Below are 27956 nucleotides of genomic sequence, written 5' to 3'. Positions count from 1 at the left end.
TCTCCCTCTCCCTCCTCTCTCTCTTCTCCCTGTGGGCCCTAATGGAGATTGGTTTACCCTGACCACCGCCTTCAGCGCCTCCCAGACTACCCCCACCTGCACCTCCCCGTTGTCGTTGGCCTCCAAGTATCTTTCAATACGCCCCCCGCACCCGCCCGCACACCCCCTCATCCGCCAACAGCCCCACATCGAGGCGCCACAGCGGGCGCTGGTCCCTCTCCTCCCCCCCAACTCCAGCTCCTCCCAATGCGGGGCGTGGTCCGAGATGGCTATAGCTGAATATTCCGTTCCCTCCACTTTTGGGATTAGCGCCCTACTCAAAATGAAAAAATCTATCCGGGAGTAGGCTCTATGGACGTGGGAAAAGAAGGAAAATTTCCTGGCCAGCGGCCTGGCAAACCTCCATGGATCCACTCCCCCCATCTGGTCCATAAACCCCCTGAGCACCTTGACCGCAACCGGCCTCTGACCCGTCCTGGACCTAGAACGGTCCAGTGCTGGGTCCAGCACTGTGTTGAAGTCCCCCCCCCCCCCCATTATCAAGCTTCCTACCTCCAGATCTGGAATCCGACCCAGCCTGTGTTTCATAAATCTGGCATCATCCCAATTCGGGGCATATATGTTCACCAGCACCCCCTGCAACCTACCACTCACCATCACATATCGACCTCCATTATCCACTACAATATTCAGTGCCTCGAACAACACCCGCTTCCCCACTAGTATTGCAACCCCGCTGTTCTTCGCATCCAGCCCTGAATGAAAGACCTGCCCTACCCATCCCTTTCTCAGCCTAACCTGATTTGCCACCTTCAGATGTGTCTCCTGGAGCATAACCACGTCTGTCTTCAGTCCCTTTAAGTGCGCGAACACCCGGGCCCTCTTGACCGGCACGTTCAGGCCCCTCACATTCCAAGTTATCAGCCGGATCTCTCTCTCTCTCTCTCTCTCTCTCTTCTCCCCCCCCCCCCCACCCCGAGTACCTCTCCTACTTCCAGCTCCCCTTTGGCCAATGCAGCAGCAACCCTGTTCCCCCCCTCCTCCCTCCCCCCGCTAGATCCACATCTAGCCATTTTGCTCCCCCCCATGACACTCCCGTAAGCCAGCTGACCCCGGCCCCTCCCGCCATTCCATCGACACCCCGGTGTCAGAATCCCCCCACCTCTTGGCAGTCAGTGTACGCTCCTCTCCAGCACTGCCCTGCCCCCCCGGCCTCGCCCCCATCCTTCCCTAACGCGGGAAAAAGCCCGCGCTTTCCTGAGCCGGCCCCCGCCCCCTCTGGCGCAGCTCCTTTTTGCGGCCTTACCCCAACTCCCCATCCCCGGGCCTCCACCCCCACTCTTCCTCCGCGGGGCCCTGCCCCTCCAACACCGACGCCACACTCTCCCACAGCCCCCACATCAAATCCATTCACCCATCCCCACCCAGCACCAAAACAAAAAGAACATTCTCCAAACGCAGTAAACACAGTAAACATCCCCCCACGACAAACCCTCAGTTTGAGTCCAACTTTTCAGTTTGTATAAAGTTCCATGCCTCATCAGGAGTTTCAAAATAGTGGTGCCGATCTTGGAACGTGACGCACAATCGCGCTGGCTGCAGCATCCCGAACTTCACCCCCTTCCGATGGAGCACCGTCTTAGCCCGGTTAAAACCAGCCCTCTTCTTAGCCACCTCCGCACTCCAGTCCTGGTAAATTTGGATCTCCGTGTTCTCCCACCTGCTGCTCCGCTCTTTTTTGGCCCATCTCAGGACATACTCTCTGTCCATAAAGCGGTGGAACCTCACCACTGCAGCCCTTGGCGGCTCGTTGGCTTTGGGTCTCCTTGCCAGGACCCGATGAACCCCATCCAGCTCCAGGGGCCTCGGGAAAGCTCCCACGCCCATCAGCGAATTGAGCATCGTGCTCATATATGCCCCGGCATCGGGCCCCTCCACTCCTTCAGGGAGACCCAGAATCCGAAAATTCTTCCTCCTCGACCTATTCTCCAGGTCGTCGAATTTTTCCGCCCACCTCTTGTGCAGCACCTCGTGCGCCTCCACCTTCACCGCCAGGCCTAAGATCTCGTCCTCGTTCTCCAAGGCTTTTTGCCGCACCTCCCGGATTGCCGCCCCTTGGGCCTTCTGGATCTCTACAAGCTTCTCAATCGCCGCCTTCATTGGCGCCAGCATTTCTGTCTCCAGCTCCTCAAAGCAGCGTTTAAGGAACTCCTGCTGCTCCTGCGGCCACTGCGCCCGTGTTGCTTGGTCTCCACCCGCCGCCGTCTTGCTTTTCCTCCCTCACACTTTCCGTTACACCAGGATCACTTTCTTAACCGCTCCACTCCTGGTCCAATCCATATAATGTTGGGGGAACCTTGCTGTCACCTTCCCACACTGGAAGCCATCGAACAATTGCCATTGGGGCCCCTCTGAAGAGCCCAAAAGTCCGTTCCCGGCGGGAGCTGCCGAATGTGCGACCTACCTAGGCATAGCCGCAACCGGAAGTCTATGCTTAGCATTTTAAAAGCTCTGCACAGGAAATATTTTGTTGTTCTGGTTCTCAATATACATCTTCTTTATATGTATCTTAAAACTATATTTAAAAATTCCTTTGATGAGATAGTGTAATCTAAATACACACGTTTAACCACTTCAACATGAAGCTCATATCATATTTAACAACTAACGCAACCACTGTGGGGACTGCGATTGGAAATGCAGTAATGCATTTTGCTTTTTATGCATGATGGATGGTACAACAAATTCAAGGAAATAACACCCAAAGCTTCTTGGAGTTTCCACTATCTGATTTTAACCCAGAATTAGGAACAATGCAAATAGCAGATGGGGACTTTGAGTAGCTTAAATCACCTGTTTATACATAACAAACACTGGGGACAGTTGGAAAGTGGAGATATTTAGGCAGCTCCAAGGACTGCCTGAAGCATCTTGACAGCTTGGCTTTTGCTGAAATCGGCAGACCTTTTAAATCAGTAAGTACTGAACCAGGCGTAAGACCTCTTTTTTTGGAAGACAATACCACTGACACTGCAGCACTTTCTCAGTAACGTTCTGAAATGTCAGCCACACTTACAAACTCAGATTTTCAAAGTGGGACTCAAACCCACAAATTACTGACTCAGACCAGAGTATTACACTGAATCACAGCAGAACTGGGGTGCATTTATTAGGTTTTAAGTGGCACGTGGCAATTGATCCCTGTGGTGATGCCTTTTGGCTCACGCTATTTTTCCAATGCACATGGCTGACTGGCAAGAGTGGATGGTGCAAATAGTGGGGAAGTACTCCCAAATAAAGGAGCAGGGAAAGGGAATAAAATGAGCGAAGAGGTTGTTTTTACAGCGTGTACAAGGGTCTTTTCAAATTACTATCAGGAACAGATTTATCAATTTTTGCTATTTACTATCAGAATTCACTATCCTGGTAATTTAGAGGCTAGAATAGGTCCAGGATCTGCACATGGTGAGACACTGGGTACAGGTGATGTGCAGTCAGGGATAGAGGAAAGAAAGTTCCGTGCCAGCTCACCGTCATTCAATGTGTAGGACACAATGAAGTGCCTACTCCCTCTTCTAGCAGCTTGTTACTCTCTGCATGGCCCAGTCATACTCAATGTCAAGTGAAAGTCCTACAACACCGTCCATGTTTTGGAAGCAAACAGTTTGCTCATAGACCTTGAAGTTTTTTTTAAAAGTACTTCGGCATCAGCAAGACTACCTGTCAGTTATTATGGGAAATAAATAATCCAGCAGCTAATTTGTAAGTGGCCAATAATCACTTTAAATAATGCTATTGGGAATTGTTTATGCCATTGAGGTTACGAGAGGGCAAAAAGGCTGAAGTGTGAGCTCCAAATTAACAGCACTGGCATCAAATCAGCCTTATACTCTGATTGACAAGATCTGCATACTACCAGCCGATGCTAGGAGACATGAACAAACACCCTGACAAATATGGCATTCGTCGCACCTCCCTTTGGAAGTATCCGTGGGCATTGCAGTCGCTGCACAGTGAAGGCTGATATGACAGACATAATTTAATTAAATTGTTTCCGTGTTTAATTATTTTAAACTGATGGGCCAGAGAGAGTCTGCAAGGAGATTTCTTGGCTCTGTTGTAAAATCAACAAATCATTATATTCTGGGCAGCGAATGGTGGAAATTGATTTCACTCCATTAATTGTGCTCTGTGCTTTTTATTTCTGCTGTCATGGTTTCCTTTGCATTTGGAGGCAGGCACATAATGCAGGTTTATCAGGTATAACGTGTCACTGTATCACTGAACGACATACATCAGGAGGCATATTTCCCATGATTTGCACACTAGTAATGTTGGCAGTGGGAAACACATGTACACGGTGGCACAGTAGAACAGTGGTTAGCACTGCTGTCTCACAGGTCCAGGGTTCAATTCCGGCCTCGGGTGACTGTCTGTGTGGAGTTTACACTTTCTCCCCGTGTCTGCGTGGGTTTCCTCTGGGTGCTGCAGCTTCCTCCCACAGTCCAAAGACGTGCAAGTTAGGTGGATTGGCCATGCTAAATTGCACCTTAGTGCCTGTGGTAATACCAAGTGTTGCAGTACCTGAGAGGTGGATGCCCATTGGCTAGACCTAGGAGTCTACCATTGGCTAATGTACATAGCTCCGCCCTGAGAGGCGGGGTATAAGAACCAATGCCGTCCCAGCAGCCTTCACTTTCTGTATCGAAGCTGCTGGGTACAGTTCTAGCTGATTAAAGCCTATTAGTTATGACTCACCTTGTCTCGTGAGTAATTGATTGTGCATCAATTTAATCAGCTAGAACTTCTGAAAGGATGGATCTCCGCATCAAGCCGGAGTGCCTTCAGCTCAGCCCCCACGCAGACAACTCCGCTGCTATCTTCAAGCACTGGCTGGCGTGTTTTAAGAGCTTTGTCGACACGGCTGCCGACACCCCCACGGAAAGGCAGAAAATGCACCATCTACGCTCCCGGGTCAGCCCTGCAATCTACCCTCTGATTAAGGAGGCGGAGAATTATGCTGCAGCTATCGAGCTGCTAGAAGGACATTACATCCGTCCTCTGAACCAGGTCTACGCCTGTCACCTGCTGGCAACTAGAAGGCAGAGCCCAGAAGAAACACTGGAAGACTTCTATCGGGCTCTACTAGTGCTGGGCCGAAACTGTGGCTGCCCAGCAGTTACGGGGAACGAGCACACGGAACTTTTAATTGGGGACGCTTTCGTGGCAGGTGTAACTTCCCCCGACATCCGTAGAAGGTTCCCTGAAATGGACACACTGGGCCTCACTGAGGCACGGGCCCTGGCAGGGTCCATGGACGTTGCGTACAAAAACGCACTGGCTTTTGCTCCCGGACGCACGGCGCCCCCCGGGCTGCCTGGCACCCCGTCGCGGCAGCCCCCCAGACTTTCCCGCTAACCCCGCAGGCCTGCGCGGCAAGACGGCCCATTTTCACCGCCGGCCAACGCTGCTTCTTCTGCGGTCAGGCAAATCATCCCCCCGCGCGCTGCCCGGCCCGCACCGCCACCTGCAAACGGTGCGGCAAGAAAGGCCACTATGTCGCGGTCTGCCAACGCGCCGTGGCAGCGGTCTCCAGCGACTATCGGCAGCCTTTGTTTCAGGTCCCGGCCGTCCAAGGCCCACCGCCGCCCTTCTATCCCCAGGCAACTTGCGACCCACGGCCGCAGCCATTTTGCCCCCCGACCACCACGCTGGATGGGTGGGCGCCGCCATTTTGTCCCTTGCCGCCGCCATCCTCTGCATCCCCGGACTCCATGTGCGACCCGTGGCTGACACCATCTTGGATGGGGCCTCAAGCCCCCAGCACAGCCGACTCCACACTGCCCGACCAGAACTCCCCCTTGCTGCAGCTGGCCTCCATTACCCTGGACCAGAGTCGGCCCCGGACGCTAGCGAAAGCCACCACAACGATCACCATCAACGGCCACGTGACGTCGTGCCTGACTCTGGGTGCACGGAAAGCTTTGTCCACCCCGACACGGTAAGGCGCTGTTCTCTTGTCACCCATCCCGTAAACCAACGGATCTCCCTGGCCTCTGGGTCACACGCAGTGGAGATAAAGGGGTTCTGCCTAGCGAACCTCACTGTCCAAGGCAGGGAATTCCGCAATTTCCGCCTGTACGTTCTGCCGCACCTCTGCGCAGCCACCCTTCTTGGGCTGGATTTCCAGTGCCACCTACAAAGCCTGACCTTTAAATTTGGCCGCCCTATACCCCCCCCTTACTGTCTGCGGCCTCGCGACCCTCAAGGTCGACCCTCCTTCCCTGTTTGCGAACCTCACCCCGGATTGCAAACCTGTCGCCACCAGGAGCAGACGGTACAGTGCCCAGGACCGGACCTTCATCAGGTCCGAGGTCCAAAGGCTGCTGAAAGAAGGGGCCATCGAAGCTAGCAACAGCCTCTGGAGGGCTCAAGTAGTGGTGGTAAAGACCGGGGAGAAACATCGGATGGTCATCGACTATAGCCAGACCATCAACAGGTTTACGCAACTGGACGCGTACCCTCTCCCCCGTATAGCCGACCTGGTAAACAGGATTGCGCAGTACAAGGTTTTCTCCACGGTGGATCTCAAGTCTGCCTACCACCAGCTGCCCCTCCGTCGTGGTGACCGCCAGTACACTGCCTTCGAAGCAGATGGGCGGCTCTATCACTTTTTAAGGGTTCCCTTCGGTGTCACGAACGGGGTCTCAGTCTTCCAACGTGAGATGGACCAAATGGTTGACCGGTACGGCTTACGCGCAACGTTCCCGTATCTTGATAACGTCACCATCTGCGGCCATGACCAGCAGGACCACGACACCAACCTCCGAAAATTTCTCCAGACCGCGAATATCCTTAATCTGACCTATAATAAGGATAAATGCGTGTTTAGCACCGACCATCTAGCCATCCTAGGCTACGTAGTGCGAAATGGAGTCATAGGCCCTGACCCCGAATGCATGCGCCCCCTCATGGAGTTCCCCCTCCCTCACTGCCCCAAGGCCCTAAAGCGCTGCCTCGGCTTCTTTAGCTATTATGCACAATGGGTCCCTAATTACGCAGACAAGGCTCGATCCCTGATCCAGTCCACAACCTTCCCCCTGTCGACGGAGGCCCGCCAGGCCTTCTGCCGCATCAAAGCGGACATCGCAAAAGCCACGATGCGCGCCATCGACGAGTCCCTCCCCTTCCAGGTCGAGAGCAACACGTCTGACGTAGCTCTGGCCGCCACCCTCAACCAAGCGGGCAGACCCGTGGCTTTCTTCTCCCGCACTCTCCATGCTTCCGAAATTCGCCACTCCTCGGTCGAAAAGGAGGCCCAGGCCATAGTAGAAGCTGTGTGACACTGGAGGCATTACCTGGCCGGCAGGAGATTCACTCTCCTCACGGACCAACGGTCGGTGGCCTTCATATTCGATAATGCACAGCGGGGCAAGATTAAGAACGACAAGATCTTGCGGTGGAGGATAGAACTCTCCACCTACAATTACGAGATCTTGTACCGTCCCGGGAAGCTGAACGAGCCTCCTGATGCCCTGTCCCGCGGCATTTGTGCCACCGCGCACGTGGACCGCCTCCGAGCCCTCCACGAGGACCTCTGCCACCCGGGGGTCACTCGTTTCTTTCATTTCATTAAGACCCGCAACCTGCCCTACTCCATCGAGGAGGTCAGGACAGTCACCAGGGACTGCCGAATCTGCGCGGAGTGCAAACCGCACTTCTACCGGCCAGAGAGAGCACATCTGATGAAGACTCCCCGTCCCTTTGAACGCCTCAGCATGGATTTCAATGGCCCCCTCCCCTCCACCGACCGCAACACGTACTTCCTGAACGTGATTGACGAATACTCCCGGTTCCCATTCGCCATCCCCTGCCCGGACATGACCACGACCACCGTCATCAAGGCCCTCCAAAGTATTTTTACATGTTTGGTTTCACCGCATACATACACAGTGATGGGGGGTCCTCCTTTATGAACGACGAACTGCGTCAATTCCTGCTCAGCAAAAGCATCGCCTCGAGCAGGACGACCAGTTACAATCCCCGGGGAAACGGGCAGGTAGAAAGGGAGAACGGAACGGTCTGGAAGACCGTTCTGCTGGCCCTTCGGTCCAGCAATCTCCCAGTCTCCCGCTGGCAAGAAGTCCTCCCAGTGGCCCTTCACTCCATCCGGTCCCTGCTCAGTACTACCACAAACCAGACACCTCACGAACGTCTCCTTGTTTTCCCCAGGAAGTCCTCCTCCGGGACCTCGCTCCCAACCTGGCTAGCGACACCCGGACCCGTCCTGCTGCGGAAACATGTGAGGGCGCACAAGTTGGACCCGTTGGTCGAGAGGGTCCACCTGCTGCACGCCAACCCCCAGTACGCCTACGTAGCGTTCCCCGACGGCCGCCAAGACACGGTCTCCCTTCGGGACCTGGCGCCCGCCGGAGCCCCACGCGCACCCGCACCATTGCCCCCACCCTCTCCCCCCCCCCCCTCCCCCCAGCACCTGACCGGAGGGTCAGTACTGCCGCCGCCCCTACCCAGCGCCGAACAGGCACCGACGCCCCCTACAGGCGCCCCTCCCCCCGCACACTTTTCACCCCAACAGCGCCACCTAGGGGTGATGAAGCTGCCTGGGAGGAAGACACCACGTTCCCGGAGCCACAACCGCCGGGGGCCCCACCAGGATCATCGCCGAAGCCCAGACGCTCCAGAAGGACGACCAGGCCACCCGATCGTCTGATTGCTGCACCACAAAACAAAAAAAACTTTCTCTGTTACCCTCGACATCACGGTACCTCCATACCTGGTCCTACCATGCAAAAGGCGACAGTAACGCTGGCCATCACCCCGCTGGCTTTTTTAACAGGGGGTGAATGTGGTAATACCAAGTATTGCAGTACCTGAGAGGTGGATGCCCATTGGCTAGACCTAGGAGTCTACCATTGGCTAATGTACATAGCTCCGCCCTGAGAGGTGGGGTATAAGAACCAATGCCGTCCCAGCAGCCTTCACTTTCTGTATCGAAGCTGCTGGGTACAGTTCTAGCTGATTAAAGCCTATTAGTTATGACTCACCTTGTCTCGAGAGTAATTGATTGTGCATCTGTGCCTAAAAGGTTAGGTGGGGTTACTGGGTTATGGGGATAGGGTGGAGGCCTGGGCTGAAGTAGGGTGCTATTTCGGTGCAGATTTGATGGGCCGAAAGGCCTCCTACTGCGCTGTAAATTCTAGGATTCTATGATCACTGGCGTCCAGTGTTGCTAAAGGATTCAGGGAAGAGCAGGTCTTGCTACAATTGCAGGACATCCAATCCACAAGCGTGCTCAGTTGTGGAAGGAAAACCATGGAATTCCAAAAATAGACCATGTCATAAATGTTGAAAAACAATTAATTAGCACAATCGGACCACCTGGACAGCAACAAGGCACAACAGTGAGTTTCTACCACCTTGCCCACTCAATCTGAGGAGGAACCCTGGTTAGGAACATAGGAATGCGAATATGCCATTTAACCACTTGAGGCTGTTCTGCAATTCAATGAGATCGTACCTGGTCTGTGACTTTACTCTATATTCTTATCTTTTCTCCATATTCCTCTGGTTAACAAAAATCTTTAAAACTCTAATTTAAAATGAATAATTTTTTTAAAATATAAATTTAGAGTATCCAATTCATTTTTTCCAATTAAGGGGCAATTGAGCGTGTTCAATCCATCTACCCTACACATCTTGTGTTGTGGGGGCGAAACCCACGCAAACATGGGGAAAATGTGCAAACTCCACACGGGCAGTGACCCAGAGCCGGGATCGAACCTGGGACCTTGGCGGCAGGAGGCTGCAGTGCTAACCACTGCACCATCGTGCTGTCCATAAATTGACCCGGCAAAACTGTTGCTGGTAAAATAAATATCTTCTTCCGTCCTTCCAATTTAGAATTGGAACTTCACGCGTAAAAGGCCTCTCTCAAGTTGCTAGATCATGTCCCCAAGTCTCAGTCTCCCCAACCAATGAAAATAGTTTCTGCCTACTTACCCCATCAGTTCCACTTGATGTCTTTGATCAAATCACACTTTGACTGTCTAAATTCCAGGAAACCCTAATTGCACTGTAAAAGGTGCAAGCATTGCCCAAAATTTGTAACTGCTGTGACCGAAGAGATGGGCCTAGGTCAGGGATAGAAATAATCGGTGGGCTGAATTCCTGCCCTGTCTAATGTGTAAAGTGTGTGTTTAGCTGTCAGGAAGAATTTATTTTTACAGAGAATCGTCACCCTCTGGAACAAATTGACAAGGCAGCTGGCTCGTAAGGAGTCATCACAGTCCTTTAGAAGGAACCTTGACAAGGAGATGACATTTCTATTTATTGAAGGGTAAGTTGCTAGTTACTTGTGATTGTGTTAAGTCATGGGTTATTATGGCATCCTGGAGTTTTGCCGTATTGTTTAGGTTAGGGAGATGGAGAGGAGTTATTGTTGAATTGGCCGCAAAGGTTTTCTCTCCCAAGTGATCATGTGGTTGTGGGGGTTGAACACTCTGCAGGAGTCATAGAATCATAGAATTTACAGTGCAGAAGAAGGCGATTCGGCCTATCGAGTCTGCACCGGCCCTTGGAACGAGCACCCTACCTAAGCCCACACCTCCACCCTATCCCCGTAACCCAGTAACCCTACCTTTTTGGACACTAAGGGGCAATTTAGTATGGCCAATCCATCTAACCTGCATACCTTTGGACTGTGGGAGGAAACCGGAGCACCCGGAGGAAACCCATGCAAACACAGGGAGAATGTGCAAACGCCGCACAGACAGTGACCCATGCCAGGAATCGAACCTGGGATCCAGCAGCTGTGAATCAACTGTGCTAACCACCGTGCAACCGGGCCCCCTCACTGTGCTACCGGGCCCCCCCCACTGTGCTACCGGGCCCCCAGAATGTGCTGCATCTGCTTGACAGGCCTGATTACTTTTTTAGTGGCTCTCTTTTTCATGCATTTGTATATCTTCTTTTTGACCCTTTAAGATTTTGTGGCGGGACTTCCGGTTGCAGCGATGCGGAGCTAAGCCGCACATTTTGGCAGCTCCCGCTAGAACGGACGTTTGGGCTCTCCAGAGGAGCCCCAATGGAACTGTTTTGACCGATTCGCCTGTGGGAAGGTGAGAGCAAGGTCCCCCTTCCGTCGTGTATGGAGGGGACCAGAAGTGGAGCGGCGGAAAAAGAGGCTTTGGAGCAGCAGCAGAAACGAGGGGGAAAAAACAAGATGGCGGAGGGCGGAGATCGAGCAGCATGGGGGCCAGACCAGCAGGAGTTTCTCAGGCGCTGCGTGGAGGAGCTTAAAAAGGAGGTGCTGGCGCCAATGCTGATGGCAATCGAGGAGGCTGAAGGAGACCCAGAAGGCTCAGGAGGTAGAGCTCCGAGAGGTGAGGGACAAAACTAACGAGAACGAGGACGAGATCTTGGGCCTGGCGGTGAAGATGGAGGCGCACGAGGTGCTGCACAAGAGGTGTGCCGAGAGATTCGAGGTCCTGGAGAACATGTCGAGGAGGAAGAATCTCCGGATTCTGGGTCTCCCTGAAGGGGTGGAGGGGGCCGATGCCGGGGCGTATGTGAGCACGATGCTCCATTCGCTGATGGGTGCGGAGGCCTCTCCAAGCCCCCTGGAGCTAGAAGGGGCTCACCGGGTCCTGGCGAGGAGACCCAAGGCCAGTGAGCCGCCAAGGGCGATAGTGGCGAGGTTCCATCGCTTCGCGGACAGAGAGTGTGTCCTGAGATGGGCCAAGAAAGAGCGGAGCAGTAGATGGGAAAATGCAGTGATCCGAGTCTACCAGGACTGGAGCGCGGAGGTGGCAAAGAGGAGAGCTGGCTTCAACCGGGCCAACGCTACATAAAAAGAGGGTGAAATTCGGAATGCTGCAGCCAGCGCGACTGTGGGTCACGTATCAGGATCGACACCACTATTTTGAAACGCCAGAAGAGGCTTGGACCTTTATCCAAACGGAAAAATTGGACTCGAACTGAGGGTCTGTGGTTGTGGGGGTGATGTTGACTGTATACAGGGTTGTAAATATGGGAAAAGAATGTTTCACGGGTGGGACGATGGATGGGGATGGGGGAAGAGTTTTGATGGTGAGACTGTGAGGAATGTGGGCGCCGGTGCTGGAGGGAGGTGAGACCCGGGGAAGTGGGATAAGGCCGCAACAGGAGCTGCGCCACAGGGGGCGGGGCTGGCTGAGGAAAGCGCGGGCTTTTTCCCACGTCAGGGAGGGGCGGGAGGGGGGGGATGGAGGAGCGCAAGGAGGAGGAGGGATTTCCACATGGGGGAGGGTCAACGGGAAAGCGGAGGAAGCCGGGGTCAGCAGGAGTCAGCTGACCTACGGAAGTATTATGGGGGGAGCAAAAGAGCTAGATTTGGATCTGGGCGGGGGTTGGAAATAGGGTTGCTGCTGCATTGGCTGAGGGGGAACTGAAAACGGAAGAGGTGGTCGGGGCGGGGGTTCCCCGTCTGGGGGACTGGAGGGTGCGAGGGGCGTGGACACTGGACTGGCCTAAAATAGGAGATGGCTAGTCGACAGGGGGGGTGGGAAGCCCCCCAATCCGGCTGATCACGTGGAATGTGAGGGGCCTAAATGGGCCGGTTAAGAGGGCCCGAGTGTTCGCGCACTTAAAGGAACTGAAGGCAGACGTGGTCATGCTTCAGGAGACACATCTGAAGGTGGCAGATCAGGTCAGGTTAAGGAAGGGATGGGTAGGACAGGTGTTCCATTCGGGGCTAGATGCGAAGAATAGAGTGGTGGCAATACTGGTGGGGAAGCGGGTGTCGTTTGAGGCCAAGAACATAGTAGCGGACAATGGAGGTCGATACGTGATGGTGAGCGATTGGTTGCAGGGGACGTGGGTGGCATTGGAAATGTATACGCCCCGAACTGGGACGATGCTGGATTCATGAAGTGTATGTTGGGGCGTATCCTGGACCTGGAGGTAGGAAGCTTCATAATGGGTGGGGATTTCAACACGGTGTTGGACCGCTCCAGATCTAGGACCGGAAAGAGGCCGGCTGCAGCCAAGGTGCTCATGGGGTTTATGGACCAGATGGGGGGAGTAGATCCGTGGAGATTTGCCAGGCCTTTGGCCAGAGAATTTTCTTTTTTCTCCCGTGCACACAAGGCCTACTCCCGGATAGTTTTTTTCGTTCTGGGCAGGGCATTGATCCCGAAAGTGGAGGGAACGGAGTATTCGGCCATTGCCATTTCAGACCACGCCCTGCACTGGGTGGAACTAGAGTTGGGGGAGGAGAGTGACCAACGCCCGCTGTGGCGGTTGGATGTGGGACTGCTGGCAGACGAGGAAGTGTGCGGGAGGGTGCGGGGTGTATTGAAAGGTATTTGGAGGCCAATGACAACGGGGAGGTGCAGGTGGGAGTAGTATGGGAGGCGCTGAAGGCTGTGGTCAGGGGAGAGATAATCTCCATCAGGGTTCATAGGGAGAAGAGAGAGGGCAGGGAAAGGGAGAGGATAGTGGGGGAGATTTTAAGAGTGGACAGGAGATATGCAGAGGCCCCGACGAGGGACTACTCAGGGAGAGGCGAAGTCTCCAGACGGAGTTCGACCTGTTGACCACAGGGAAGGTAGAGGCACAGTGGAGGAAGGCACAGGGGGCAACGTATGAGTATGGGGAGAAGGCGAGCCGGATGCTGGCACATCATCTCCGTAACAGGATGGCAGCGAGGGAGATAGGTGGAGTCAAGGATGGAAGGGGAACTACGTTGCGGAGTGCGGTGAAAGTAAATGAGGCATTCAAGGCCTTCTATGAGGAGCTGTACAGATCCCAGCCCCCAGTGGGAAAAGAGGGGATGCGACGATTCTTGGACCAACTGAGCTTCCCGAGGGTGGAGGAATAGGAGGTGGCTGGTTTGGGGGCGCAAATTGGGTTGGAGGATCTGATTAGAGGACTGGGGAGCATGCAGGCAGGGAAGGCCCCGCCGAATGGGTTCCCGGTGGAGTTCTATAGGAAGTATGTAGACCTGTTAGCCCCGTTGCTGGTGAGGACTTTCAATGAGGCAAGGGAGGGGGGGACCCTGCCCCCGACAATGTCGGAGGCGATGATCTCTTTGATCCTGAAGCGGGATGAGGACCCACTGCAATGTGGGTCATACAGGCCGATCTCGCTCTTTAACGTGGATGCTAAGTTGCTGGCAAAAGTGCTGGCTACGAGGATCGAGGACTGTGACCCGGGGATGATTCACGAGGACCAGACGGGATTTGTAAAGGGCAGGCAGCTAAACACCAATGTGCGGAGGCTCCTAAATGTGATTATGATGCCATCGGTGGAGGGAGAGGCGGAGATAGTGGCAGCTATGGATGCGGAGAAGGCCTTTGACCGAGTAGAGTGGGAGTATCTCTGGGAAGTGTAGTGGAGGTTTGGGTTCGGGAGAGGGTTTATTAGCTGGGTTAAGCTCCTATATAGAGCCCCGGTGGCGAGTGTGGTTACGAATCGGCGGAGGTCAGAGTACTTTCGGCTGTATCGAGGGATGAGGCAGGGGTGCCCCCTGTTGCTTGCATTAGCAATTGAACCTTTGGCCCTGGCGTTAAGGGAGTCCAGGAAATGGAGGGGGGTGGACCGAGGGGGAGAGGAACATCGAGTGTCGCTATATGCAGATGACCTGTTGCTGTATGTGGCGGATCCAGTGGAGGGGATGGTTGAGGTAATGCAGATTCTAAGGGAGTTTGGGGACTTTTCGGGCTATAAGCTCAATGTGGGAAAGTGTGAGCTCTTTGTGGTGCATCCGGGGGATCAGGGAAGAGGGATAGACGACCTGCCATTGAGGACGGCGGAAAGAAGCTTTTGATACTTGGGGATCCAGGTAGCTAGGAGCTGGAGGGCCCTGCACAAACTTAATTTGACGCGGTTGGTGGAGCAGATGGAGGAGGACTTCAAAAGGTGGGTCATGTTGCCACTCTCCCTAGCGGGCAGGGTGCAGTTGATTAAAATGGTCCTCCCACGGTTTCTTTTTGTATTCCAGTGCCTTACAATTGTGATCACCAAGGCCTTTTTTAAGAGGGTAGGCAGGAGCATTATGGGTTTTGTGTGGGCAAACAAGACCCCGAGGGTAAGGAGGGGGTTCCTGGAATGTAGTAGAGATAGAGGAGGGCTGGCGTTGCCGAATCTGGGAGGCTACTACTGGGCAGCCAACGTGGCGATGATCCGTAAGTGGGTGATGGAGGGAGAGGGGGCGGCATGGAAGAGGTTGGAGATGGCGTCCTGCAAAGGAAGGAGCCTGGGGACGCTGGTGACGGCACCGCTGCCACTCTCACCGACAAGGTACACCACGAGCCCAGTGGTGGCGGCAACGCTAAAGATCTGGGGGCAGTGGAGACGACACGGGGATGCGATGGGAGGCTCGGTGTGGTCCCCGATCAGAGATAACCATCGGTTTGTCCCAGGAAGGATGGACGGGGGGTTTCAGAGCTGGCTTCGGGCAGGGATTAGAAGAATGGGGAACTTGTTCATTGATGGGACGTTTGCGAGCCTAGGGGCGCTGGAGGAGAGGTTTGGGCTACCCCCGGGAATCGCGTTCAGGTACATGCAAGTGAGGGCGTTTGTGAGGCGACAGGTGAGGGAATTTCCGTTGCTCCCGGCACAGGGGATTCAATACAGGGTGATTTCGGGTGTATGGGTTGGAGAGGGCAAGGTGTTGGCGATATACCAGGAGATGAAAGAAGAGGGCGAGGCTTTGGCAGAGGAGCTGAAGGGTAAATGGGAGGAGGAGCTCGGGGAGGAGATTGAAGAGGGTCTGTGGGCTGATGCCCTGAGTAGGTTAATTCTTCTTCCTCGTGTGCCAGGCTTAGCCTGATACAGTTTAAGGTTATTCACAGAGCGCATATGACAGGGGCGAGGCTGAGTAGGTTTTTTGGGGTGGAGGACAGATGTGGGATGTGCTCAGAATGCCCGGCGAACCATGCCCGTATGTTCTGGACGTGCCCGGCACTGGATGGGTTCTGGAGGGGAGTTGCGAGAACTATATCTAAGGTGGTGAAAGTCCAGGTCAAGCCAAGTTGGGGGCTAGCACTATTTGGAGTGGCGGACGAGCCGGAAGTGCAGGAGGTGAAAGAGGCCGGCATTCTGGCCTTTGCGTCCCTGGTAGCCCGGCGAAGGATCTTGTTAGTGTGGAAAGTTGCGAAGCCCCCCAGTGTGGAAGCCTGGATAAATGACATGGCAGGGTTTATCAAGTTGGAGAGGATAAAGTTCGCCTTGAGAGGGTCGGTGCAGGGGTTCTCCAGGCGGTGGCAACCGTTCCTAGGCTATCTCGCGGAGCGTTAGATGAAGTTCGGTCAGCAGCAGCAGCAACCGTGGTGGGGGGGGCGGGGTGGAGGACATCTCGTTCGGGTGGGGGGGGGGGGGGGGTGGGGAAAGAAGGGTGGACGGGGAAGGGGGTTTTCCTGGGGGCGCTTGAGCAAGAAAATACATAAATGTTCCGGAAAGTTGATATGTGTGGGAGGAATCCAATGTACAAAGTTCTGTATTATGTTGATTTGACATGTGTATGCCTTGCTATGTGACTTTTCTTTTCTTTTTGTTACGGGGGGGGGGGGTTTGTGTGGTTGAAAATTTTGTTGAAAAATTCTTAATAAACATTATTTCTTTTAAAAGGTTTTGTGACAGTTCAATGGCAAACTGAACTGATTTATCACAGTTCACAACAAAGGGATACATACAACAATGTAAAAATGACATGTTGATACAAAGTTGATTTCGAACTTGCCACCCAAGCATAAAATTGACATTGCGGATTGACGCTCCAGAAATCAATGACTGTAAAATGGGCAGCCGATTGCAATGTCAGTTTTACATCAAAGTGGGAAGTTGAAATTCTTTACCATTCTCGCTTACCTCTTGCAACAAAATTGTAATAATATGTTCACTTAAAAGACCATGCCCTGCATTGTTGAATAAGATGGGGTTCCAAATGGAAGTGGGACTTTCACTTGCTGATATGACTTTACAACATTTTGCAGCATCAATATGATAATCATAGAATTTACAGTGCAGGAGGAGGCCATTCGGCCCATCGAGTCTGCACCGGCTCTTGGAAAGAGCACCCTACACAAGCCCACACCTCCACCCTATCCCCATAACCCAGTAACCCCCCCCACACTTCCACCCTATCCCCATAACCCAGTAACCCCACCCCCCCAACACTAAGGGCAATTTTGGATAATGATGAACATGGGCTCCTAACACCAGTGGCACTCTCTGGTTAAGGTTGAGCAATCGGGTATTTCTGAGAAACTTAATTGGCTCCAGCAGTGTAAAGAGGTAGGTCACCATTCAGGAGATTGGGACAAGAAACACTCATCGTAGCTGTCAGTGCTGCAGCAATGCATAGAACCCAAATCTTCTCATCTGGCATGGAATGTCTGACATCTATGACTTTTGCAAGGGACGTGTTTTGCTCATGGATATGAAAAGCCTTCTTAACTGTTTGCATATGGAGAGCTAATGTAAGGTTGTAACAGTTTGAAGGAATGCATCAACCACCCACCTTAAACCTTTCCGTCACTAGGGAAGACTGATAAGCAGCAGATTAAGCATGAAAGGATGCACAGCAGAAGGCACCTAAGAGGCAAAATGATAATCATCGTTAAAAATCTCGGGGCAGCACGGTGGCGCAGTGGGTTAGCCCTGTTGCCTCACACCGCCGAGGTCCCAGGTTCGATCCCGGCTCTGGGTCACTGTCCGTGTGGAGTTTGCACATTCTCCCCGTGTTTGCGTGGGTTTCACCCCCACAACCCAAAGACGTGCAGGGTAGGTGGATTGAACACGCTAAATTGCCCCTTAATTGGAAAAAAAATGAATTGGGTACACAAATTTTTTTTTTTTTAAATCTGGTTGTTTAATGACATGTGCAGTGTTTCTTGGAAGATGGAGGAGCAGTGCCTGGGACAACTGGTAGAGATAAAGCCTGTTTCTGCCAGCAAAGTTGTCTGTAAATCAATTAGTTGGTTTTTTTTGTCTAAAGGAAACATGGAGTCAGGACAATTGTTAAAAACAGCACAGTGGGGGTATCATGAATGGAAAATTAAAATACTTGGACAGGACAGTTGAGCCTTCAGATATTAGTTTTATTTAGGTGTATAAATGGTACAGTTGTAATGAGAATGGGAGACATCTGTTGCAAAACCCAAATACGTACCTCGGAGTCCGTGGACTACAATTCCAAGTGGACTTTGTGACTTCTGCGCATGCATCAGCCAGGAAAGGGACACACATGCACAAGCTGGTGTCCTCCATGTCTTCAGGTCAGGAACCGGTCCTGCTCATGTACGTGGGAAAAAAATAAAATTGTGCAAAACTGTAGGTAAGGTGATCTGAAGCAGAGTGCCATTTGAGAGAACGTGTCCCAAGGAGCAGGACACGGGAAGGGGTGAGATCCCAAACAAAGAAGAGGATCCCGAACCAGGCAGTGGGGCAGAAGCAGGCACCAGATGATGTCCGAGGAAAGGGAGAAGTACAGAAATCAGAAACAGATTCTGTTAAGTTAAGTTGAGAGAAAGGATCAGAGCATTAGGCTCCGAATTAAAGAGGGAAAGCTGCGGGGAGCAGACTTGAAGCAAAATGGGCTCGAGAGGAGCCCTGAAGGTCTGAGCGGGAAACCAAAGGTTGGTGACTCCGTGCTGCAGGCCGTAAGGGCAAAGGTGCACATTGGAGCAAATGGTGTTCTGTTTGGCTTGACCGAAGATCTGAAATTGTGCTTGGAAAGTGAGACTTCATTGTATGTGGAGATCCAGAGGAAAAGGATCTCAGAAGGTGAGATTGAAACCCTAGAGATGGATCCTTGCTGAAGCCTTATGAGTGGGAGTCACATTAGGAGAGAATTCCAAGGTGAGTTCTTAAAACATGGAGACTGGAAACCCTAGTGAGAAAGACAGTGGGCAAAATTTTTATAATACTTTTCCCCATATTTTTTCAGTGACAGGCTCTGACTGACACACGGCTTGTAGTTCTCCAGCTGCAGAGCCAGGTTTTTAGTCCACATTTGAGCCTGTCTGGAAAAAATAAACTGAGTGGCCGTGTTTTACGCCATCAGTGTGGTGGGCCAGCAAGGCCGGCTGCACATAGATCAGGCACCGTTTTTATCAACACAGAAAGAAACCCCCCAGCAACCCACCCCCCACATGGAAACAGGGGGCTAAGTATCAGGAGCTCCCTCCACCACCATCATTAACACGGGGGCTCCCAACACCCCCCCCCCCCCCTCTCCCCCCGCATCACCATTAGCATGGGGGCTCCTCCACCCCCCACCCAGCATAAATATCAGGGCTCTCAACCCCCCGCCACAAACATCAGCATATCTGAATATTTCCCCCCCCCCCCCCAACTACCACCATCATCAGCATTGTGGATCTCACCCCCCCTATCCACGAGCATCAGAATCGGGGTTCTCACCCCCACCACCACCACCACCATCATCAGTGTTGGAGTTCTCACCCTACCTTCCATTAGAAGCATTAGCATCTGGGACTCCTCTCCCCCAACAAATATAACATGAACCCCTCCCCTGTTGGGGCTTTCCAGAAGGTCCGTCCCTGGCACTGTCACTTGGCGCAGGTTGGCGCCAAGGCATTGCCCGGCATGTCCCTCTTTCCCCACCCCCCCCCCCTCCACACTCCTAGGGGTTATGTTTACCTTTGTGCCCCCGAAGGGGATCTCCTCAACTGATTCACATTTTTCTAAACCTGTTGTAAACATCTCTGGCATGACTTCACGTCGGTGTGGTATGAATATTCAGTGAGGGGGGGGGGGGGGGGAAACCATGTGACGAGGGGGTCTTGGTAATTGTATTAAAATGTATTAAATGAGGTTCTCACATTTTCTGGGAGTGAACCTCAGTACATCACCGGCGAGGGGTGTGGAAAATCGGAAAACACAATCTCATCAGTGAGAATCATGTTTTCCTATTCTCACGGGAATTTCCGCCTGCTCCGCCGTTCTCACTGACAGCTAAAGCAGATTGAATATCACCCCTTGTATTTCAATAAGACCGGTTGGCTCACTGTGTGACCAGCTTCTCGATGGGTTCTTGAGAAATCCATGGAATTTGCTTTAGGTGCTTCTGTATTTACTTTGGAGTGTGGTGTGTCTGACCACAGTTCGCCAATTGGTTCACGTGTACTTTGTACTTTCCCTGAATATTAGAGCATAAGATAGATATGGTAATTTGTGTTTATCTTTCTGAATTTGTATGTGGCTGTAAAGGTATAGCTGCGGTGACGGAATAGTGATATTTGAATCATTTTCTTCTGCTTGTATTGATATTATTCCAACCTTGTTGTCTTGTTTAATATAATTCATTTTTCATGTTTAATAAATGTTTTGTTCTTTGCATTAAAAGTTCATCACAGACGCCTGTGAATTTGTTCAGTAACTCCCCTCCACTGTTTATAAACAAACGTTAGGGTCTACCAAGCTAGGTTTACTTTTGGGACCTGACCTCCCCAGTATTAACATCAGCTTGGATCGTAACAATACATAGCTACATACAAATTAAGAATGGCAGCAGGCGGTTTAGTTCCTCAGCACAGCTCCACTATTTGATAAGATTACGACTGATATAATTGTAGCCTCAACTCTACTATCTTGTCGACCTACCATACCCTTTGACTATCTTGTTAATCAAGGATTTATCTAGCTCAGCCTTAAAGATGCCAATGGACCTAGCCTCCACAGCTTCTGGGGAAGAGAATTCCACAGAATAATGACCCTCTGAAAGAAGGAAATTTAATTTCTATCTTAAATGGGACACCTCCTTTTTTTTACATTGTTCTAGTCCCTACCACAAAGGGAGGCATCCTTTCAAAACCCACTCTGCCAAGTTTCCTCAAAGTTTATGTGTTTAAATAAACCCACCTCTCATTCTTCTAAACTCCAATGGATACAGGCCCAACTTGTTCAATCTTTCTTCATAACATGACCCCTTCATCCTAGGAATCAGTTGAGTGAAACCTCTCTGAACTGCTTCTAATGCAATTATATCCTTTCTTACATACGGAAACCAAAACTGTATGCAGTACTCCACATATGGTCTCATCAATGCCTGGTACAACTGGAACAAAACTTTCCTATTTTTATATCCCATTCCACTTGCAACATGTACCTTTGGAGTGTGTTTGTCACGTATGTGTGGATGAAGACAAGGACAGAACTATTAATGTTGTGTACAGGTGTTACATTAGAAAGCAGTCCTTATACGATTTCTCCAAGTGTCTCTTCAAGGGCAGTTGATTACATTCTGTAGCCTCCTCTTCTTCCTCAAAATAACTAAGTACTGGGCATTTGAGTTCTGTGTTTTTTGCAATCAGATTCTCAAAGTAAAAGCATTGGTAACCGGGGCAACTGGTTTCAAGTCAACAGTACTAAACACTAAGACAATGCTGCAATGTGGAGGGTCCAAATGGTGAAAAGGCTATGAAAAAAGTTTCTGAAATGAAGTATTAACTGCAATTTTCCCAAGAGTCCTCAAGGAAAGATAAGGATGCCCATTTTTCCCCATTGACGCAACTTCTGGAAAATGATTGTTGTTATTTCTGCTAGTGGATACGTGCCGTTCATCGAAATAAAGAGCAGAATGTCTAGGCTGATGACGCGGTCAGGTTGCTGCAATTGCTGGTTCAGTACAGAACTATTGTACGTAAAGTCCTCGCACCCATCTGGTTTTTCTGTAACAAGAGTAAACTTCTAGTTGTCCTCCCTCCCCAGCAATAACAGTGCGAAAGAATAAAGTTTAAAAGTGTGGATAAAATGGGGGATTATTTCTTCTGTCACAATGCCCCCCAAATAGCATTCTAATGGGACGTAGGGTTTGTGGTACACTCTACAATTTTGGAAAATAAGCTCATGAGTGAACTTTCACAGCAGTATTGATGTTGTGGTTTTTTTTTAATGTACTCCACGAATCCTCTGCGCCTGTGGGCTTTTTCAAATTGAATTGACAAATGGGATTAAAATATACAACTTGGGATTCAATTTGATAGTTGGTTTGTTATTTTTAAGTATTAAAATAGCGCAGGATGTAACATGGTGACTATAGGGTTGATTGTGGCGAGTCTTGAATAATGCTCCCTTCATTTGTGATTCCTTTTTAAAGTCCGAACATCTTATTTTAGTTTACAAGTATTTTTCTGTTGAAGATTCTAAAGGATTCCCTAAAAATGTCACAAACAGTAAAGGAAAGAAGAGGCGTCCAAATTCCAAGGAGCTTGCCAGTGTACTAAAAACAAATGACAACCTTTTCCTAGACTTCCTGAAAGGATGTCTCATGTGAGTTTATAATTTTAACATGCATCGAGTAACAATATTGTGTTAATGATATGTGTCATCTGTTAAATGAACGGATCAGGATACATTTTACAAATATATGCTCACATTGTGGAACTTTACTCATCACAGAACTAGGCAGCAGTTTTTGGTCCATTATGAATAAATGATTTTATGTTGTTAGCATCAACTCTCACTGAAGTAAATGCATTACAGTTACCACAATCCACTAATTTGGATACTATTTAAAGTAGAGACTCATTTTAAAATTTCAGGTGGTTCCTGAACTTGAAATGAGAATTCCTCTTTTTAACAATGTATTTTACACTTGAAATTCCCACCTGCTACTTATTTATTCCTGCTCAGGCTGATCATTGTTAGGAGACGTGGTTAAGATGGCACCACGATCCACTAAAATGCCATGCCATATCTTTAATGAGTGCTGGTAGGCAATTTAATTGTCAACCAACCCTTTAATAATCCTTCAAGTGATCATTCCTAGTGTGCGCTTCATCTTTTTTAACCAAAATAATGGTCAGAATTCTCCCATTTGTTGGGGACTAGGTCCTGTGGTGGGGGTGAGAATGTGGAATGTCATCTTTAGACTTTTAATTCCAGATTTTTTAGTGAATTCAAATTTCTATATCTGCCATGGTGGGATTCAAACCCAGGTCCCCAGAGCATTACCCTGGGTCTCTGGATTATGAGTCTAATAACATACCTCCACGCCATTGCCTTCCATTGTTAATTTTTTAATGGGAATCCACCAGCAGCAGAAAGTCCAGGACTTTTTAATGTAGCTGATAGAACTTGTAGTCACATGGCTATCTGATTTCTGTTCCTCCTCTGGTACAACCACATGTTTCTTCTCACCTGTACATGGTGACCACCTCTTAAAACTCACTAGTTGCATTCTCTGGGATGTTTGTGCTTCTGTTGGTGCTTGCACACTATGGTGAGGAGGATGAAGGATGCATTTAGGTACTGCCTAGTTCTGGCTCATTGGCAGCTCTTCAGCTTATGGACACAGGAAAAGGGCACATGTTAGTATACTAGATCAAAGAGATAATTACAATCAGAGTTTCCTTTATTGTGATACTGATAATGTTGGTGTAGCCAATTCTGTGGCTGTTGCTGATGGATAATGCTAAAGGTGCTGATGCTACTATATGTATTGTCATTGCCAATGATACTGATAGAGTTGACTAAGGGCAGCATGGTGGCACAGTAGCTAGCACTGCTGCCTCACGGCGCCAAGGTCCCAGGTTCGATCCTGGCCCTGGGTCAATGTCCATGTGGAGTTAGCACATTCTTCCCGTGTTTGCATGGGTTTCACCCCCACAACCCAAAGATGTGCAGGGTAGGTGGATTGGTCACGCTAAATTACCCCTTAATTGGAAAAAATGAATTGGGTACTCTAAATCTATTTTAAAAATGATAGTGTTGACTATGCTGATACTAGTATTAATAGTATCCTATTACTAAGGTCACTGTTGATGCAATTGGTGATGATAGTATTGAGGGTACTAATGTTGGGGTTGGTGATAGCCCTGGTAGATAATTAGTGATAATATACTAGTTATGCTGATGGTGCGAAAGGCACAAATATTGCTGATCTTGCTGACAGCATTGTTCTAACTGAATGTGCCAAATAATAGTGTACCTACTGTCAATAGTGCTCCTGGTAATGATTATGTCGGTGGAATTGGTGGTGCTAGTGGCACACTATTGGCACTAATGATGTCAATGGTAACTCACTTAGGTTTTGTGATTTTGAACATTTTTTAAGGTGGAATCCTGAACACCGCCTGACTCCAGATGACGCAATTAAACATAAATGGATTCAGGAATCCCGGACAAAGAAATCCCGTCTTAAACTGAAAGCAACGCCTGCGACTGAAAGTAACAATAAACCTGCCTTCAAAAAAGCGCACTCCCTAAAGACAGGTAATAAGAATATGATTGATGTCAGGGATGAGAAAAGTCTTTTCTTTCATTTTCAACCCCATGTTGGAATTTTACTGGCAGAAGCACAGATCAGGAATTCAGACACCAAGATCAGCAGCAACCCTCAGTCACAGGATTTTCTGTTCATTAATTTTAATAGTCAGACATTCTGAACTGTATCTGAATTCCTGTCTGCATTCCTTTGTCAAAGCTCCACATCGGGATTTCTAGTTCATCAAACATACCCTCTAATTGTAATTTTCCTCATCGCCTTGCTTGCTAGCTTATTCAAAACATCATATTTTTAGAACGATATGGAGCGGGATTCTCCGTAGCCTGACGCCGGAATCAGGGCAGGCGCCAGTTTGATGCCGGTTGACAACGCTCCACCCCCACCAAATCGGCATCATCGGGACACGTGCCGCGTGCAGTCGCGACACTGTTGGCGCATCATCAGTCGACCCACCCACGATGCTCTGCCCCCCATGGGTCGAGTTCCAGGTGGCGCAGACCACGTGTGATCCCAGCGGTCGGGAACCAGGCATGCCGGCTGCAGACAGTGTCCAGCGCCGCTACACTCGGCCGGGATCAGTGCCGCTGGCCAGGGGATTTCTACTAGGGCGGGGGTAGTGGTGGGGAGTGGCCAGGGGGTGGGTTGTGGGGTCAGGGTGGGCGGGTACGTGGTCCAGGACGGCGGGCGCCATGTTTCCCAGCGTGACCGGTAGGGACATGGGAGTGCGCGGCTGCAGCTTGTCAGCCCTGCGCATGCATGGCAAGGGACCCGGCAATTCTCCGGCCATTCTCTGCATGATCCATGGGTGTTTCCTGCAGCGCCGGTGCTAGCCCCTCACCAGTACTGGAATTGGTGAGGATTCGTGCCAATATTCCTGTCCTGGAGCACCACGGATTCTCCATTGGCACCGGCATTTAGCTGCAGAAATGGAGAATCCAGCCCATGTTTTTCCTGAAATTATAATTTTGCTCTTTGTTAATTTTCCATCTATATCTTTTGACCCTACTGTCTTTGCATAGCCTTCTTTCTGGACTGTGTTGGGATCCCAATGGGGCCATGGAAATGCGTGCAACACCTGAGTCTTGCACAAAAATAACATTACATCCAGTATCAATACTCTGCCTGGATTTTGTCTTGGTGTCATTTGCATTCCCTGGGTGTTACGTGAGGACAGATTGGTTTCAGAGCCTGAATTTTGTCACTCATTTGAACTTCACGTTGGCAGGCCAAATTTGGTAATGCATATAGGAACAAGTAACAATATACACATATTTAATCTGAAGGGATCCCATTTATGTACATCAATAAACTTGTGGGGCTAGGAGGAGACATCCTCCATAGAAGATTAAAGGATGAAGGGTGGCACAGTGGCGCAGTGGTTAACACTGCTGCGTCATGGCACCAAGGACCTGAGTTCGATCCTGGCTCCGGGTCACTGTCCATGTGGAGTTTGCACATTCTCCTCGTGTCTGCGTAGGTCTCACCCCCACAAACCAAAAAAGATGTGTAGGGTAGGTGGATTGGCCACGTTAAATTGCCTCTTAATTGGGAAAAAAATAATTGGGTATTCTAAATTTATAAAAACAAAAAGAATGATCTTGAGGTGTTTAAGATGATTAATGGAGTTGGTAGGGCAGATAAAGAGAAATTATTTCCTCATCTCAAAATTAGAGTGAAACATTTCAAAGATGATACCAGGTAATATTTGTTCACACAAAGAGCAGTGGAAGCTGGAACTCTCCAACAAAAAACTTCAGGCCAATTGAACATTTCAAAATTGAAATTGTTATTTTTTTGGCAATGAGATAAGGAGTTACAGATAGATGAAGTTAAGGGTCATATCAGCTATAATATAATTGAATGGGGGAATGGGCTAGTGGGGTTGAATGTCCTACTCCTGTTCCTAAGTCAACCCAACTCCACCAAAATGAAGCAAGTGTCTCCCCAGAACATAAAAAGGTTTAATTCATGCAGGTCATTATAAGTAAGGAGCTAGGAAAGCTTGCCCCCCAAAGAGATACCTATAAAATAGTCTATTTTATAAGAGAACATAACATTAAAGGCTCACAGCTGGAAGAGACTGAAAAAGAAGATAAGGATTAGGAATTGATCACTGAGCAGATCCTGAAAGCAGTTGATCGGTGAGAGGTAATCACTAATCAGGCATGTTCGTACTAGAGTACAGCTGGATGTCAATGTGCCATGCCCCGCCTAACAACATCCCTCCAGCGGGGGTGGCTGGAAAATCCCGCCCATGGAGAGAACATTTGTTTTTTTTTATATAAATTTAGAGTACCCAATTCATTTTTTCCAATTAATGGGCAATTTAACGTGGCCAATCCACCTACCCTGCACATCTTTGGACTGTGGGGGCGAAACCCACACAAATTTTGGGAGAATGTGCACATTCCACACGGACAGTGACCCAGAGCTGGGATCGAATCTGGGACCGCCGCGCCGTGAGGTAGCAGTGCTAACCACTGCGCCACCCTGCTGCCCTGAGAGTACATTCATTAATCCTATGCTGATTTGATTTGAGGGAATGTAACATTGGTGAAAGAACCAACTAATGTGTAAGGCATGAAATCATCAGCTGTCCAGTGATATTTACCATTTATAAATTTTGAATGATAAGAAACTTTAAAAATTTTGGGCAAATTCATCTTGAATGTTTGGCAGAAGGGATTGCATGCACATTAAAAAAAAAACACCTGATTTTCATTCGTTTCAATAGAATGAAAAGCTGAATGGTCCTATGATGGGCAGGTCAGATGAAAATCTTCCTCATCAAGTGGACTCTTGATGAACTGTACCTTCTAATCACACTAAAGCTCAATGATTACATTCAACATATTATAATAGTATGTCAATGCTTCATATTGCGCTTTGTATTTTACAGCAGAAAAAATCTGTCATGAAGCAGATGATAGACACAAAGTTCATGGAGAAGAAGAGACAGCAATCACTGTGCGTCCAAGACCTCTCGGGGCTTCTGCAGAAGATGATGTAACAGAGAAAGCAAATGACAACTGTGAAATCCTGGCTGAAAAAGAACTGGAAGACAAATCGTTGAAAAATATACAGCAATCTGTCCAGCCCGAATCGCCGGAAGAACTAATGTGTCAGGAACGCATCTAGTTCCTGTCACCTTTTATGTAGATCATACTGGTGTTCCTGTTAGATCTCACTCAAGGTAGTTCTTCCAGTAAAGCTGCTCCTTTATCAGAGAAAACTACAATATCAGAAAGCTGTATGATTTTCACAGTTATCTCTAATGGAGATTGATATCCCATTTGAGACATTGCACGGAAAGTGCAAATGACTGCAAGCTCTAGATGTTGGATATCAAATTGATGTAATTATGCATAAGCTTTTGTTTTCTAAACATAACCTCTTCACCCACAAATTCATACCTTTTCTGAACAATGAAAACAAAATAACAATATGTTTTCAAAGTCAATGATGCAAACAATAAAAGAGTCCCAAATTATCACTTCTTCAACCTTTAAATGATTTCTTTGTTTGCAATCATATTTCGTAACTAAAATGTTACACTGCAAACAAATCATGTTGGGAACATGTTTACTAGAGATCTCCGCTACTAGCCCCTCTGTATTTTGCAGTGTCACTGGAAGGTTATCCAATCTGCAAATGGGGAACGGCTCTGCGCAACATTAGGGATACCAACTCAGGCATCTGTGTG

General features: G+C 49.7%; 1 protein-coding gene across 2 annotated transcripts in view; it reads left to right on the top strand.

The window, feature by feature from the left end:
• dyrk4 (dual-specificity tyrosine-(Y)-phosphorylation regulated kinase 4) overlaps window positions 1–27743 on the top strand; it is a 125166-nt gene extending 97423 nt beyond the window's left edge. For both annotated transcript variants that reach the window (XM_072471499.1, XM_072471498.1), the window contains 3 exons: window positions 22167–22296; window positions 24083–24240; window positions 27153–27743. In XM_072471499.1, coding sequence (XP_072327600.1) covers window positions 22167–22296; window positions 24083–24240; window positions 27153–27391 — 527 coding nt within the window. In that variant the 3' untranslated portion in view covers window positions 27392–27743. The remainder of the gene's footprint in view (window positions 1–22166; window positions 22297–24082; window positions 24241–27152) is intronic.
• Window positions 27744–27956: the final 213 nt, after the last annotated feature.

Source organism: Scyliorhinus torazame, chromosome 13, assembly GCF_047496885.1.
Source record: "Scyliorhinus torazame isolate Kashiwa2021f chromosome 13, sScyTor2.1, whole genome shotgun sequence".
NCBI lineage: Eukaryota > Metazoa > Chordata > Chondrichthyes > Carcharhiniformes > Scyliorhinidae > Scyliorhinus > Scyliorhinus torazame.
The sequence above is the reverse complement of the archived record's forward strand: the minus strand, read 5'-3'. Positions and strand labels throughout refer to the sequence as shown.